Source organism: Teleopsis dalmanni, chromosome 2 (assembly GCF_002237135.1).
Source record: "Teleopsis dalmanni isolate 2A chromosome 2, ASM223713v2, whole genome shotgun sequence".
Classification (NCBI taxonomy): domain Eukaryota; kingdom Metazoa; phylum Arthropoda; class Insecta; order Diptera; family Diopsidae; genus Teleopsis; species Teleopsis dalmanni.
The window spans coordinates 89,103,005-89,116,802 of NC_051847.1; the positions used below are offsets into that span (position 1 = coordinate 89,103,005).

Sequence of the window (13,798 nt, forward strand, 5' to 3'; positions counted from 1 at the left end):
AATGAATATCAGCTGTACGAATATTTCAAAAATTTACTTAATTAATTGAAATGTTATAGATTTTTTTTTTGACTTAAGAATACCGGGGTTCTGTATACTATAACACAGATTGATTGAGTACGAACTTTAACTATAGTAAAGAGTTTCCTTCCATATTTATATCCTATGATTTAAAGTATATCAACTAAAACCTTTACCATTCACGCAAGATTGACAGTATGAAGAGCATTGGATTATCTATTGGAAGATGCTTCCAAAGCATATAAATTAACTCGGCATTTCTATCAATTTATGTATTATGTAAATGTAAATGAAAATTTTTTTATAAGGAATTGCTATTTAATTTTATTTAAATATTAGGAAGTATTTGTCCTTCAGATGTTGTAATTATATTTAAAATAAAAAGAAGTAATGTACCAAATCTATTATTTCTTCCTCATTTCAATAATGACTATTTTGCACAACCACAGATTTTTCTATAAATTCCGTGTCATCACATGAAGTCAAATCAGACAATTTTTAGTCGTGCGATGATAAGCATCAACTGCTCTTGTGTATAAGATTAAAGTGTTTAAATAAGAAAAATTTAAATATAAATAAAAATATAGAATAAAAACATTTTTTAACAATAATAAATAAATTTCATGTGAATATTATTTAATTAACAAAAAGTTTAATTATAGAATAAAGTGATATAGAAAAATAAATTGTAATAGGTAAGTTTTAAAAATATATTTTATTTATAAAATAAATGAAATGAGAATTTTCATTTAATTAAACAATAAAAACATAATATTAAGTTCATTTCAATAAAGCCTTCTTAACTGTTTTTTATAATAGGTGCCAGTAATTGTTAGATCCATTTGTATATTTATTTAATAAAACAAGTCAGTCGTTTATCTTTTGTTTATTTTTTGCAACTTTTATGACAATAATTTCGCAATATTAATGTTTGAATTATTAAATCTCTTAATGAGATATTCTTTAAACAAATGAGATATTTTTTAAACAAATAAATAGTATAAACAAAAGAGAAGGTATTACTTTTTTTATATTATATCTAAACCGCAAGAATCATATATAAACTTAGCAAATTATTTTACAGTGTATTTTATATTGACGAAAGTAAAAAAAAAAAGAATCAGAGTAGTGAAGTTAAGAGTAATACCCAAGGCTCGAAAAAACCACAGTCGCTCTCTACAGTACCGCTACAGTTTAGAGTAATGTTCAAGGCTCGATAAAATTCCAGTTATTCGTTACAATAACCGACATTAAACCAATTGCATGCAATATAGTAGCCAATCACTATAGCTCAATCGTGTGCAATGCTTAAGTAATGTATTTGCTAATTTTTAACACATCTAGCTACTATAGACAACTATATTAGTTTAATTAGGTGTTTGGCATGTAATTCACCTAAACTTCTTGTGTTTAAAAGGTTGGAAATGTCATTTTTTTTAAACTTATAGAACACTATTTTTTATATAAGCCGTTTTATAAATTATAGCTTTAGTAGAACTTTATGTTAAAGGAAATTTATTGAGGTTATGAGGCAAAAAATAAACATTGGACATTTGTAACAAGAATGTCTGAGAATAAATTGATGATATAACTTATATAGAAAATAGGTTTTATTATAATTAAATACGGTTTACAATAATAATAAATAAATATTTTCATTTTATTTATAAAATGTGCTGACTTAATGTTAAAATAAATTAATCACTAATGATGATTACCTTATCAAAATGCATAAATGTTTTCAGAACTGTACACCAAAAAAGTACCTAGTAAAATTCCCTAATTTTAATCTTTTTTAAAGCACATTTATTAAAAAATTTTTTTATTATTCTATTTATTAGCAGCTTTAAAAAAACTTCCTCAAGAATTTACATATGTCATCTCGCACATTTTTTAAAATTTTCCGTCAAATAATACCTTATAGGATTCACCAAAATTAAACATAAATTAAAAAATTGTTTTCAATTATGTTTTCAATTCAGGAATTAACATTTGACCCTAATAAAAATTTGTAAACAATATTTTAGAAAAAAAAATTAAAAACTAGATTTTTCTGGTTTTAGACCAAATTATTATATTTTTCACAGACAAACGATTTAATGGAAATGTTTTATAAAAAAGTATAATCATGCTTAATAACAATTTATATAACATATTAAAGTATAACATATTTAAAAAACAATGTTCACTTTTTGAACTAAATTAATAAATTGAAAAAAAAAAAAAAATAGGTATTTATAAAACAAATTAAAATAAAAATTAAAATTACATATTCATATATTTATATATATAGATTTCAGTTTGAACTGATAACGTTCAACACGGCATATAAAATCCACTTTGAAACCGATTGAAACCGGTTCAAAAAATGCGCCTTCGACTTCGACTTGTTTTTAAATGTTCTGTCTGTCCATTCAATAGGGCAGCCAAGATAATCGCTTCTGCTACTGATGAAATTAATAATTCACTTTTTTTTTATTGCACTAGATTTCAAGACGAGCTGCTAGATTCAGTACCATTATTGACCTTATCAACTGATAAAGTTAAAAATATTCTAATGGCATAATCAAATGTCTACAAAAGCAAACTGCTTCACTACATATTGTATATGTAAGCGTATTAAAATCTCATTGTTTATACCAGTTTAATACACAGAAATCGCTCTGTCGGCAGATGTCATTTTCCAGTGGGTTCTTTTATTAATTGTCTGAATTAATATTTGATCTCTTCATTAAAATTGGTTTTAACTGGTTTTGATAATACTTGTAAAGCTGTGATTGATGGCAATCACATGCAATAATTGTATTAAGGATAGAACATACATATATAATAGTATATGTAAATTATAATGGATATATGCAATTTAAAAACCCATATTTGTTCTAAAATCTTAATTGTTTCTAAAGTATATACAAAGTTTATTTTTGATATTGAAATTTATTTTTAAAATTGTTAACTAAATTATATCTTGCTTTTTTTGTGAATTATACCAATTTCAAAATTTCAAATTTTTTGTGAATAGTCAACTTTAGTAAAAAAACAGTTGGAATATGAATTCAAGTAATTAGTAGTAAGGAGTGTGGATATATTAAATGCAAATTAACGTTTAATTCTTTTATATTTATGATTGTTTATAGATTAGATTTTAGTTTTAAATTTATAGCAAAAGTTGACAGATATTTAATGTCAATTTTAATTTAAAGTCTATTATGTTATGTAGTATATGTCAGTATAACAGCTATATACACAGTTCATTACAAATAAATTTGAATATGTTTATTTCTAAATTTTGTAATTAAAAATATTAATAAAAATTTTTTTGAATAGAAAGTCTTTTGTATAAAATTCTATTACTTATAAAATTTATTGTGAACTGTTTAGTTTTATGTGCAGCACAGAAATATAAAAAATATTACTGCTTTATTTACTTAATTAGTGTAACACTTTTAAGTAATCCTCTAAATGATTTTAAGAATTTTAAAAAAACTTTTAAAGTATTTATAAACTAGCATTTGAAAAATGACCTTATTATGTACTCTTATATACTCCCCTTTTGCAATAATATGCATTCACCCCTTGAAATTTGGTGAAATTTAAAAAATGTAAAAGAAATTTATTTTGTCATGCTTAAGTTATCAACTTTGCTGACTTTAACTAAATTTAAGTAAGTTTCCAGACTTATGTTAAGACTTTCATAGTCCTAAATACATATAATATGTACTGAAATCCATTTATTAAGCAATTTATTTATATAGATGTGACGGCAAATGTCTGACCGCATCTTTTCGACTCTGTTTTGTGTTATATGAAAACAGCAAATATCAAGAAAAAGTGGAAAAATTTATATTTAAATAAAATAATGTTGTTTTATTTATATATATATATATATATATATACAGTTAAACTTCCATAACTCGAACTTCTATAACTCGAATTTTCTATAACTCGAACCAAAGGTTTTAGGGAGCAAATTACATACAATTCTGCTTTCATAATTTTCATAACTGGAGGTAAGTTTAAATTGTTGTTATAAATAAGAACATGTGTTGTATATTAAGTAAAATTGTTTACTTAAAACATTGAGTATAAATATTATAGAGTAGAAATCTGAAAACAAACTCAATTTGCTAAGTAGACCTGTGGGGGCGCGGGTAACAATGTTACATGAAATAGAGAGCACAATGAATTTCTCTACAACGCTCTATAACATAGTGAGCACGTGCATGTAAGTTTTTTGTTATGATTTTGTTTCCTTGTACTCTATTTTGTACCCTTGTGTATTTTTATTTCATTGAAACTAAATATCACTTTTCAGCACCAAATTTAAATAGAGGAATATATTCTATTTTATGGTCATAGGCATAGGCATATGAACATACTATTATTTTTGTTTCAGAACTTCCTAGAAATAAAGGCTACTCATATTTTTTTTAATGAATTTTATTAGTTTTGGGTTTATTCTCATATATTCCTTACATTCCCATATATATATATATACATATATACGTAGAGAAATAGATTTTTGGCCCCAAATACGGAAAGAAGATGAGGTTGTAACTGCACCATCAGAATTGGTTAAACATTTTTATATTTATTCTTTTTATTTATTTATTTATTAACACATGAAGCTTATAATATATACATACATACATATGTGTATACTGAAGCAATTAGAAAGCCTTTACATATACATACATATTTTTAAAAACAGTTTTAAATCAGAATCAAAACAATAAAAATAATAGTAGCATTGTTTCTGATATGAAACCCAAAAAAATCAAACTTCTTTTTACGCTTACAATTTCTTAAAATTGGATGCAAAATTAATACAAACATACCTACATGCTGAGAAATAGAAAAGAAATATGTAAACATATACAGTGATGAACAAAATTATTGGCACAGCAAGCAAAGTGAACTTTTGCACTATTTTTATCCTGTTAATTATGCGATTTTTAAAAGTTCAATTTGCTTACTGTGCCAATAATTTTGTTCGTTACTGTATGTATGCTAGTAAAGTGCCCATGCAATATGAAAGCACACAAAAAGACTAGAGTAATATTTTTTTCCTACATATACCTTCCTAATAAATTCGCAGAAGCACTGATCAATATAACAAACGACGAAAAAAGTTATTTGAGAGAATCGTCTTTACTTTAATTTCCAAAGCAATTCAGAAAACAAGACATGAAGAGAATGGAGTGTTTTTTGAGTGCAAAAAGGTTGCCAGCAGCAGCAACCTCATACAAAAATTTGCTTGTACGAGATTGCTACTCTATAATATTTATACTCAATGCTTAAAATCAATTGAATTGCCGTTTACAGGAATAAATAACAGCACGGGAATAAGTAAACAGCAATTCAATTGATTTTAAGTAAACAATACACATTTATCTGCGCAATTTCGCATAATATATAACACATGTTCTTATTTATAACTTGAACTTTTATAACTCGAATTTCTCTATAACTCGAATAAAAATTTTATTCCGTGCCGATAGGAATATGGGAAAGTGCATTCCATAAGTCGAATCTTTGTTTTAAGTATAAATGTATTTTGCTGTTAGGGGAAGGTCCTTCTTCCAAGCCAAATGTTTAATGTTTTCTTCTTATGTTGCATCTTTATACAAATGTTAGTTGATGGCGGTGTGGTTTAAAGTAAATAAAATAATTTCCAATGCTACTCTTAATTATTACATTGAGCTTGATAATGATATTTGTACATCAAACTTTCCTACAGATGACGATATTATTGAGCACTGGATGCAATTGTAAACGCAACGGAATGACGGTTCGATGGATGTAATTGTTCATCAGCCTTCTAAGAATGAAGTAGAAGACTCATTCAAAATTCTAAATTTATATTTGCAAACGAATGCTACTACAACTGATGATCACTATAAGAGTATGAATCAAACGATATCACTATTTACTGAAAATAAGAAAAGGAAATTAAAGACCCAAATCCTAATTTCTGAATATTTTACTTCACTGTACCTTCTGTGCTTTATTTGATTGCAAATAAATAAATATCTTGAAATGTAATTCTAGTTTCTTTTTTTTTTTAAAAAAAAAAAATAAAAAAATTCTCCTACTCGAAGTCTCTATGAGCTGAATCTTTTCTTTGCAAAATTGGAATTCGAGTTATGAAAGTTTGACCGTATATACGTACCTTTATTTACTATTACTTTTTTAACTCTTCATATTCAGTTCAAATTTTTTTTAACTATTCACAATGATATGAATCAGCGAATATTTTATTAAAATCGTTAATGTTATACTTACCCAAAGCAAATAAATATGCATAAAATTTTAACACTTTATCGAATTAAGTACAGTTATTCTTTCAACAGGACCGTCTTGTCTGGTCTGAATATCCCCAATTATTATAAATTCTATTGTGAATATTAGTTATTAGTAAGAAGAAAAAGTTCGCGTATATATTAGTTACGTTAATGTTGCTACTATAAAATGTAAATAAATAATTAATTTATACAAAATTATTAGATTAAGGGTCTTTATATACAAATGTTGTTGCTACATGAAGGTAATTTTAAATTGTTGTAATAAATAAGAACATGTGTTGTATATTATGCGAAATTGCGCAGATAAATTTGTATTGTTTACTTAAAATCAATTGAATTGCCGTTTACGGGAATAAGTAAACAGCAATTATTTAATAAAGATAAAATACTATCACAAAAATTTGATTTTTCAAGGTATAAGTTATTTATACATTTATGTACTTTCACGTAAGCGTTTTGTAAAATTGCTTTTAAGTTCATTTTCAAGATTTTGTCGGGAGTGTACGAAATCCAAATTTCATATCGCCTTTGTCCGTTTCGAAAATTGAGCGCATTTCCTATTTACTCAAGAGCTTTGTATTCTAAAAATTTTTGCTTTATATACATAGAAGATATAAGTTAATTAAATCTTTTTAAAGTAAATAACGTTATCTTAGCATTTTTATGGTACCTTAATATTATTTCTCTTAGACAACTGATTGCTTATCAGACAGTTGCGCACGCAATTCTGTTTAGATAAGCTTACAAGAATTGTCAATAATGTATTATTCTTTTTCAGATATATGTACGAAGAACATCTCAACTCTATTGTAGCTAAAAACAATTTACATACGAATTTATTTCATCCACAATGGCTGATTTAGCACCCACAATGGTTCCAGATGGTGGTTGGGGATGGGTTGTAGTTGCAGCTGTAGCGTTAATAAATGTAAGTTTTTAAGTGTTTTCTTGTGAGATACATATTTTTAACAACCTGCCAAATATTTCAGATGACAAATCAATCCATACTCTCCGTTTTTGGTTTTCTGTTTGGTGGTCAACTAAAAAGTATGAATCAAGAAACTTTCACTGCTGCACTAATCACGAATCTCAACAGTTTTGCTCTTAATTTTTCTGGTTTGTTTATTGGACCTGCAATTAAGAGTTTCAAGCCCCGCAATGTAGCTGCCATTGGTTGTGTAATGGTTTCGTTTGGCATGTTTATTTGTTCTTTCGCAACAGAGGCTTGGCATTTTATAATTGGTTACAGTTTCTTTGTAAGTAAAATTGTATTATTTTGAATTCGCATTATATTAAAGCACACATTTTATATACATAGGTGGGTATGGGTCTAGGATTAATATCGCCATCCACATTTATGGCAATTAACTCATATTTTAGCAGCAAACGCGGACGTGCCGTAGGCTTGTCTTTAGCTGGTGCTGGCCTTGGACAAGTTTTTATACCGCATGTTGTACGCTTTTTTCTGGATAATTACGGCTTTCGCATAGCAGTTCTTGCCATGTCATTACTTTCACTCACTGGCGTAAGTACTTTTACAAATGGATTAATTTAAAATTCTTATTAAATATTTACATTTTATAAATAATAGATTTTTGGTGCGCTGCTATTGAAGCCTTTGAAAACAGTTCACAACAACAGGCAACATATGCAACATTTGCTCAACACGGATGTTGAAAAAAACAAGGCGCAAATACCACTTAAAATTGAGATTATAAAAGCAACAACACAAATTGAACCTAAAGAGGTTAATAAGGAAAAAACTACAGGACAAAAATTATGTAGCAAAATCTGTCATCGTCTTGTGCAAGCCATGGACTTGGAATTGTTGTGTGATCCAGTTTTCTGGAGCATAATTATGGGAATGGCATTAGTTTACACATCAACAATTAATTTTACAATGCTCTTCCCAAATTTTCTACAAGTAAATAAAGTTAACGTAATAAGTTATGCATAGTTTAATTAAATTCTATTCTATATCACAGTACTCAGTTGGATTTTCCAGCAGTCGTACTACTACTTGCATGTCCGCTATTGCTGGTGCTGACATCGTTTGTCGCTTGCTGTTACCTTGTATAACAGACAAATTAAAAATATCTTATCGCGTTATATTTTTACTAGGCACAGTAGGACTACTTGTTTCCCGCGCAGGTATATTAACTCTATATATTAAATAAATATAAATATTTAGTAAATTATTTTCAATTGCAGCTTTGGCAGAATCCACCGATATGACTACTATAATTATGATGTCAATATTTACTGGAATGACAAAGTCTGCAACAGTACTGAATAATAACTTAACAATTTCCAGTTACTGCAGCTCAGATAAGTTGGCTGGTGGTCTGGGTTTAAATATGATATCTAAAGGTATTATAGTCATAACAATTGGCCAGTTACTTGGATGGATACGTGACTATACTGACTCATACATTCTTTGCTTACATGCTCAGAATGTATTACTTTTAATTGTTGTATTACTTTGGACTCCGGAAATATTTTATCGCTGGAGAAAGCAACGAAAGGCAGATAAGCGAAATAAGTTACCTATAGGCGTGACGGATCCTGCTACCCCAGAAGAGCTTGCTAACATAAACAAATGTTGATTTAGTAACACAGTATTAAAACTAATTTAAACAAACTAAATTTATGCTATTTTGTCAAAGGTTTTTATACAAAATTGTGAAAATGTGATATTTTTGTATTTTTAATAAATTTAAGAGTAGATAATAAACTAAGTTATTAAGTCGTGGAAGCTCATTTTCATTTAATTCATATCTAAGATCATTTAACCCTATTTATAAACATTTTTAGTAATAAGGATCAATTGATACTTTAAAATAAATATATAACAATTATAGAAAACTTAAACACTATTGTGCTTTTATTAATTATGTGTTTAGCAGTTTACTTTAACATGATGCGAAATTTCATCAATTCTGGTAAATTATGAAATTTAAAGAATCACAGTGAAAGCTAGTTAGCAATTGTAAATATGTATATTAAAAAAAGTTATAACCCACAAAGAACTATATTTCATGAGACATGACAAATATTATTATTATGTTGAAGCTGTTTTGAGCTAGTGCATTTAAGCGCTGATACTCTTTCCTAACTCGAGATTTCTTCAAAACCCCTCTCTACACCTTGACTAGATTATTGTTTATCACTTCATCAGACTAAGCAATAATTGACCTCAGATCTGCATACCTTCCCGAGGTAATGGAAGTGTGGTTGTGTTGAAAGAGAGAAGGTTCTAGGTATGCCACGATGTACTTCTCTGAGCCATTCGTTTATGCATACGACTATTATCATTTACCACACCAACAGAGACTATATAAACTGGTGGGTTTTATGTTTGACATTTAAATTAATGGAATGTCTGAGAATTTTTAAATTAAGTTCAACATTAATTTTTAATGTTGAAATTAAGAAGAGCTCTTTAGTAAGGCGAAGATATCAGTTTCAATGGTTTTTCAGAAATAAAGAATTACTAATCATAATCCGTCTGATTCATACCTTAGGTACCGGCATAGATTTGGAAAGAAAAGCTTAAATTTTATTGTTTACTGAAATTTAACTTGTGCAGCAAAAATGTCGTTATTTGTTTTAAATTAGTGAAATCTGAAGACATATTTTAAATATTAAAAACATTTGAATTATTTTCGTATAAACTAACCATTTTATTATAAATTTTTAAAAAGATCCTTCAAGGCTCAATTAGATACACTTTGAAATTTTAAAATAGCAAATGTTCTACACCGGCAGTTTTATCAGTTGCTACACCTTCACCACTTGGAGTGCTAAAGAAAGTTCTACGTTCAAGTCCATTGGCAGTAACAATACCAATTCTTACAACACCTCCGGAGCTTCCATCAAATGTCTGAGCATGACGAACAGCTAAAAATTAAAACAATACATTTATATGGTAAATTAACTTACATTGTAGCTTTAATTAAATACCTTTTTTAACGAGTTCAACACATTCCTCTTTGCTCATGCCAGGATGATATAATTCCTTTATAAACCCATATATATAACCAGAGCCAGAACCACCAATTGCAACTGGTTCACGTTTAACCATGCCACCTAATGGTATAGTAAATACTTGTCCGCCCTTATGAACATCCCAGCCAGCAACTATTATTCCCGCTACCAATGATGAACGATAATTATAACAATAATTACGAAATTCATGAGCGGCATCTGAAACCAATGGTGGCTGATCTGTTTGGTTTTCTTGATATTCCAATGCGTATGCAACAATATCAGCAATTGCTTGTGTATCAGCAGCGGATCCACTTCGGCAACAGTATATTTTATCACTGATTCGAGTCAGCTTATCAGTGACTCTGTTTGCTACATATGAGCCTGAACTTGTACGCGAGTCAGCACCAATAACAACTCCACCTTCGAATTCGACTGCCATAATGGTAGTCTAAAATATTCAAGTATTAATTAATTTTCGACTAATATTGCAATAAATTTTTACTTACACCGGTGCTAACAGCTTTATCCATCCAATCCATACCATTCACCATATTTATTTCTGTGTATATTATTAAATAAAAAAGACTCCGGCGAAACACAACGCAAATTCGCTAAATGACTGGCTTGTTTCATATAGAAATGTCAAGTCACAAGTAGAGTTGCCGTTACAATAAAAATAATATTTAATGAAAATGTGATGCCACACTTATATCAAGCATAATATACCTTGCGCATGTGGAACACATAAAACAAACCGAATTGCTAAAGTAACTACAACCGTAAATATTTGTTTCATAGTTGTAAAAAACTGCATTAAGTTTGGTTGAAATAAATTGGGATCACTTTTAAAATTAGTTAAATGCATATTTTTGACATGTTTTTTATTGCGTTGTGTACAATATGATATATAAAACTTGTAAACACTAAAAATTAATTATTTCAAACAGAAGAAAATAAAATAAATAATTTTATCTTATATATTTAAATTAATTTATTTGTTTTTGAATTAATTACTGGATTAAACGTTTATATGCTTTTAAGGGATGACTAGAATTTAGCAACATTAGGCGTATTCGGTGGTTCGCAAGTACGGCAAAAAACAGCAAGTTGTTGGCCTATGCAGGCCTATACTGGCCGCAATGTATGCAAAACAACAACACTATTTTCTCTACCTCGGCCAGCATAGTTATGCTGGCCAACCACATCGGCCAGTAAAAAAAAAAATGTTACCAACGCAATAAGCGAACTATTGTGAACCTTCATTGAAAATTCCAACGAATAGTGCAATCAAATGTCAAAAATTGAGGAAATAAAAATTCAAACAGAATTCAAAAATTTGAAAAATCTTGAAAAGTAACGAAGAAATAATAAGAATGGAGAAATCGTAAGTATTAAGCACATTGAATTTTTTATTATGTTAGTTATTACCAAGTAACATTTATTTTATTTCATTTAATTTGTAGTTTACATACGTAAAATTAATAAACAAACATAATTTTTGAAGTTTTACTAAAAATTTTTTTATAGAAATACACCCAAACTATGGACTACAAAGGAAACGAAGTGTTTTCTAGAGTGCTACTTGACACGAAAGGAAGAGAATCTTCACAGGAGGTTGTTGCGGCATTCATAACATTTAAAAAATCCGTGAAACAACTTGCATCCCTCGGCCACTGCAAAACGTTGCTTCCTTCTCCCAACACGACAGTACCTACAAAAATTTACTTATCTTAGTGTTTTATTTTTAAATTTCCAATATTCTTATCATTCCTTTTAATTCCATGTTCATTTTAATTTTATAATATTTTTATAAATATATATTTGATTTATATGCACATATACAAGATTTGCTGTTTGTCAAAACAAAACATTTGACAGATTGCAACAGTGATGCCAATGACTTGCGTGGCCAACATAGGCCAACATGCATTTTTTGCCGTACTTGCGAGCCACCGAAAAGGCCTATTATTCAAGTGAACATTCACAATAGACACTCATAATATGTTTTAAATGAAACAAACAAACAGCTGAGCTATAAACAAAGGCAATGATGAAGTAAGTATTTAATGAAATCTTTGTTTTTACTAATTGAATATATAATTGGTATATAATATGTATAAAAATGATTTTATATCTCAATTATATACTTAATTTTTTGTGTGATATATCACTGAGGTCAAGCTTCACACTGGGCTGTAGTGTCAAATAAGAAAAAGAAGATATTATTAAGTGAAGTTCATAAAAGTTCTGTCAGCTGCATAAATGAATCATTATAAAGTGAATGTTTAGTCATAAATATAAATTAGCAAGTGTTTCTAAATGAGACTGTGTGAATGTATTATTAGTTACAAAGAAATATGTTTGAAATGTTTTATGTGATATATGAACAATATTTAGGTCGTGTGCGAGTTAGGCTAAGTTGCGTTCTAAATGAGGGAAATTCTAAGTTGTGCCGATAATGTAGTGATGTGTCGATACGTGTTGATAAATGGCTAAATATGTGCAGTGCAAAAAATCCCAAAAAATCTCCCATTTGGTTTAGCATCAACTTAGCCTAACTCGCACACGTCCTTAATATTTCTGTAAACTTTTCATGTTCTACTTGTTTATAAAATTGCGGTTCTTTTCAATGATACACAAAAAAAAGAATACACATGTCAAACAATATTTTGCAAAATGTATGTATGTTAATTATCTGGCAACAAGCTTACTTTTCAAAAAGCACGTTTAAAAAAACTAAACGGTAAATACTAATAAAAAGTATAAACAGAAGAAGTATTTCTGAAGCATTAAGAATTCGAGATTAAATGGATTTTTCAAAAAATAAGGTAGTTTTCTATTTAAAAAATATTTTAATAAGCATTTTAAATTATATTTTTATAAAACTTGTTTTGGTAATAGTACGAAGATATTCGAATTTCCGTGCCTTGGGGACATATTTCTGGTCGTTGGTATGGCAACAGAAATCGACGTCCAATATTAGCACTGCATGGTTGGATGGATAACTTAGGTACTTGGGATTTATTAATACCACATTTACCGAAACACATTGGTATTCTTGCCATTGACTTTCCTGGACATGGACAATCATCGCACTATCCTCAGGGAATGCAATATCATGTGATAGAATATGTTACTGTTGTTATGCATATTATAAAAAAATATAATTGGAAAAAAGTTTCATTAATGGGACATTCAATGGGCTGTGTTGTAATATACATATATACGGCATTATATCCATCAACTGTGGATTTAATAGTTAACTTTGACGTAGTGAAACAGGCTTTTCGGAAAGCTGATAGTGAAATTAAACGTCTTCAAGGTAGTTTAATACAGCGGTCAAATGATATAACTGAATTGGAAAATAAAAGCGAACCAAAATCTTATGAGTATAAAACTTTAGAATACATAATTCATAAAGGATCTGGTTATTCCGTGGATGTTAATAATTCCAAATATCTTCTATGTCGAAGCATAATCGA

The 13,798-nt window shown here is 28.4% G+C and overlaps 3 protein-coding genes across 4 annotated transcripts in view; 2 read left to right on the plus strand and 1 right to left on the minus strand.

Moving 5' to 3' along the window:
• Window positions 1–693: 693 nt before the first annotated feature.
• On the plus strand, window positions 694–9,135 carry LOC119682354 (monocarboxylate transporter 13). 2 transcript variants are annotated; one of them, XM_038095770.1, is made up of 7 exons: window positions 694–716; window positions 7,105–7,254; window positions 7,316–7,582; window positions 7,645–7,851; window positions 7,918–8,250; window positions 8,312–8,477; window positions 8,538–9,135. In XM_038095770.1, exons 2-7 carry the CDS (start codon window positions 7,177–7,179, stop codon window positions 8,930–8,932), a joined length of 1,446 nt encoding a protein of 481 aa, XP_037951698.1. In that variant the 5' UTR covers window positions 694–716; window positions 7,105–7,176; the 3' UTR covers window positions 8,933–9,135. The 2 variants fall into 2 exon arrangements, with proteins under 2 accessions (XP_037951698.1, XP_037951697.1); XM_038095769.1 differs by lacking the exon at window positions 694–716 and adding an exon at window positions 6,472–6,568.
• Window positions 9,136–9,985: 850 nt separating this feature from the next.
• LOC119679856 (proteasome subunit beta type-6) lies at window positions 9,986–10,965 on the minus strand. Its single transcript, XM_038092427.1, has 3 exons — window positions 10,823–10,965; window positions 10,290–10,764; window positions 9,986–10,226 (listed from the first exon to the last, which is right to left on the minus strand). The coding sequence occupies exons 1-3, from the start codon at window positions 10,865–10,867 to the stop codon at window positions 10,066–10,068; spliced, it is 681 nt and encodes a 226-aa protein (XP_037948355.1). The 5' UTR covers window positions 10,868–10,965; the 3' UTR covers window positions 9,986–10,065.
• Window positions 10,966–13,000: 2,035 nt separating this feature from the next.
• The window catches only part of LOC119675032 (probable serine hydrolase), a 1,347-nt gene continuing 549 nt past the window's right edge, over window positions 13,001–13,798 (plus strand). The window contains exons 1-2 of the mRNA XM_038086205.1: window positions 13,001–13,144; window positions 13,218–13,792. Coding sequence (XP_037942133.1) covers window positions 13,124–13,144; window positions 13,218–13,792 — 596 coding nt within the window. The 5' untranslated portion in view covers window positions 13,001–13,123. The remainder of the gene's footprint in view (window positions 13,145–13,217; window positions 13,793–13,798) is intronic.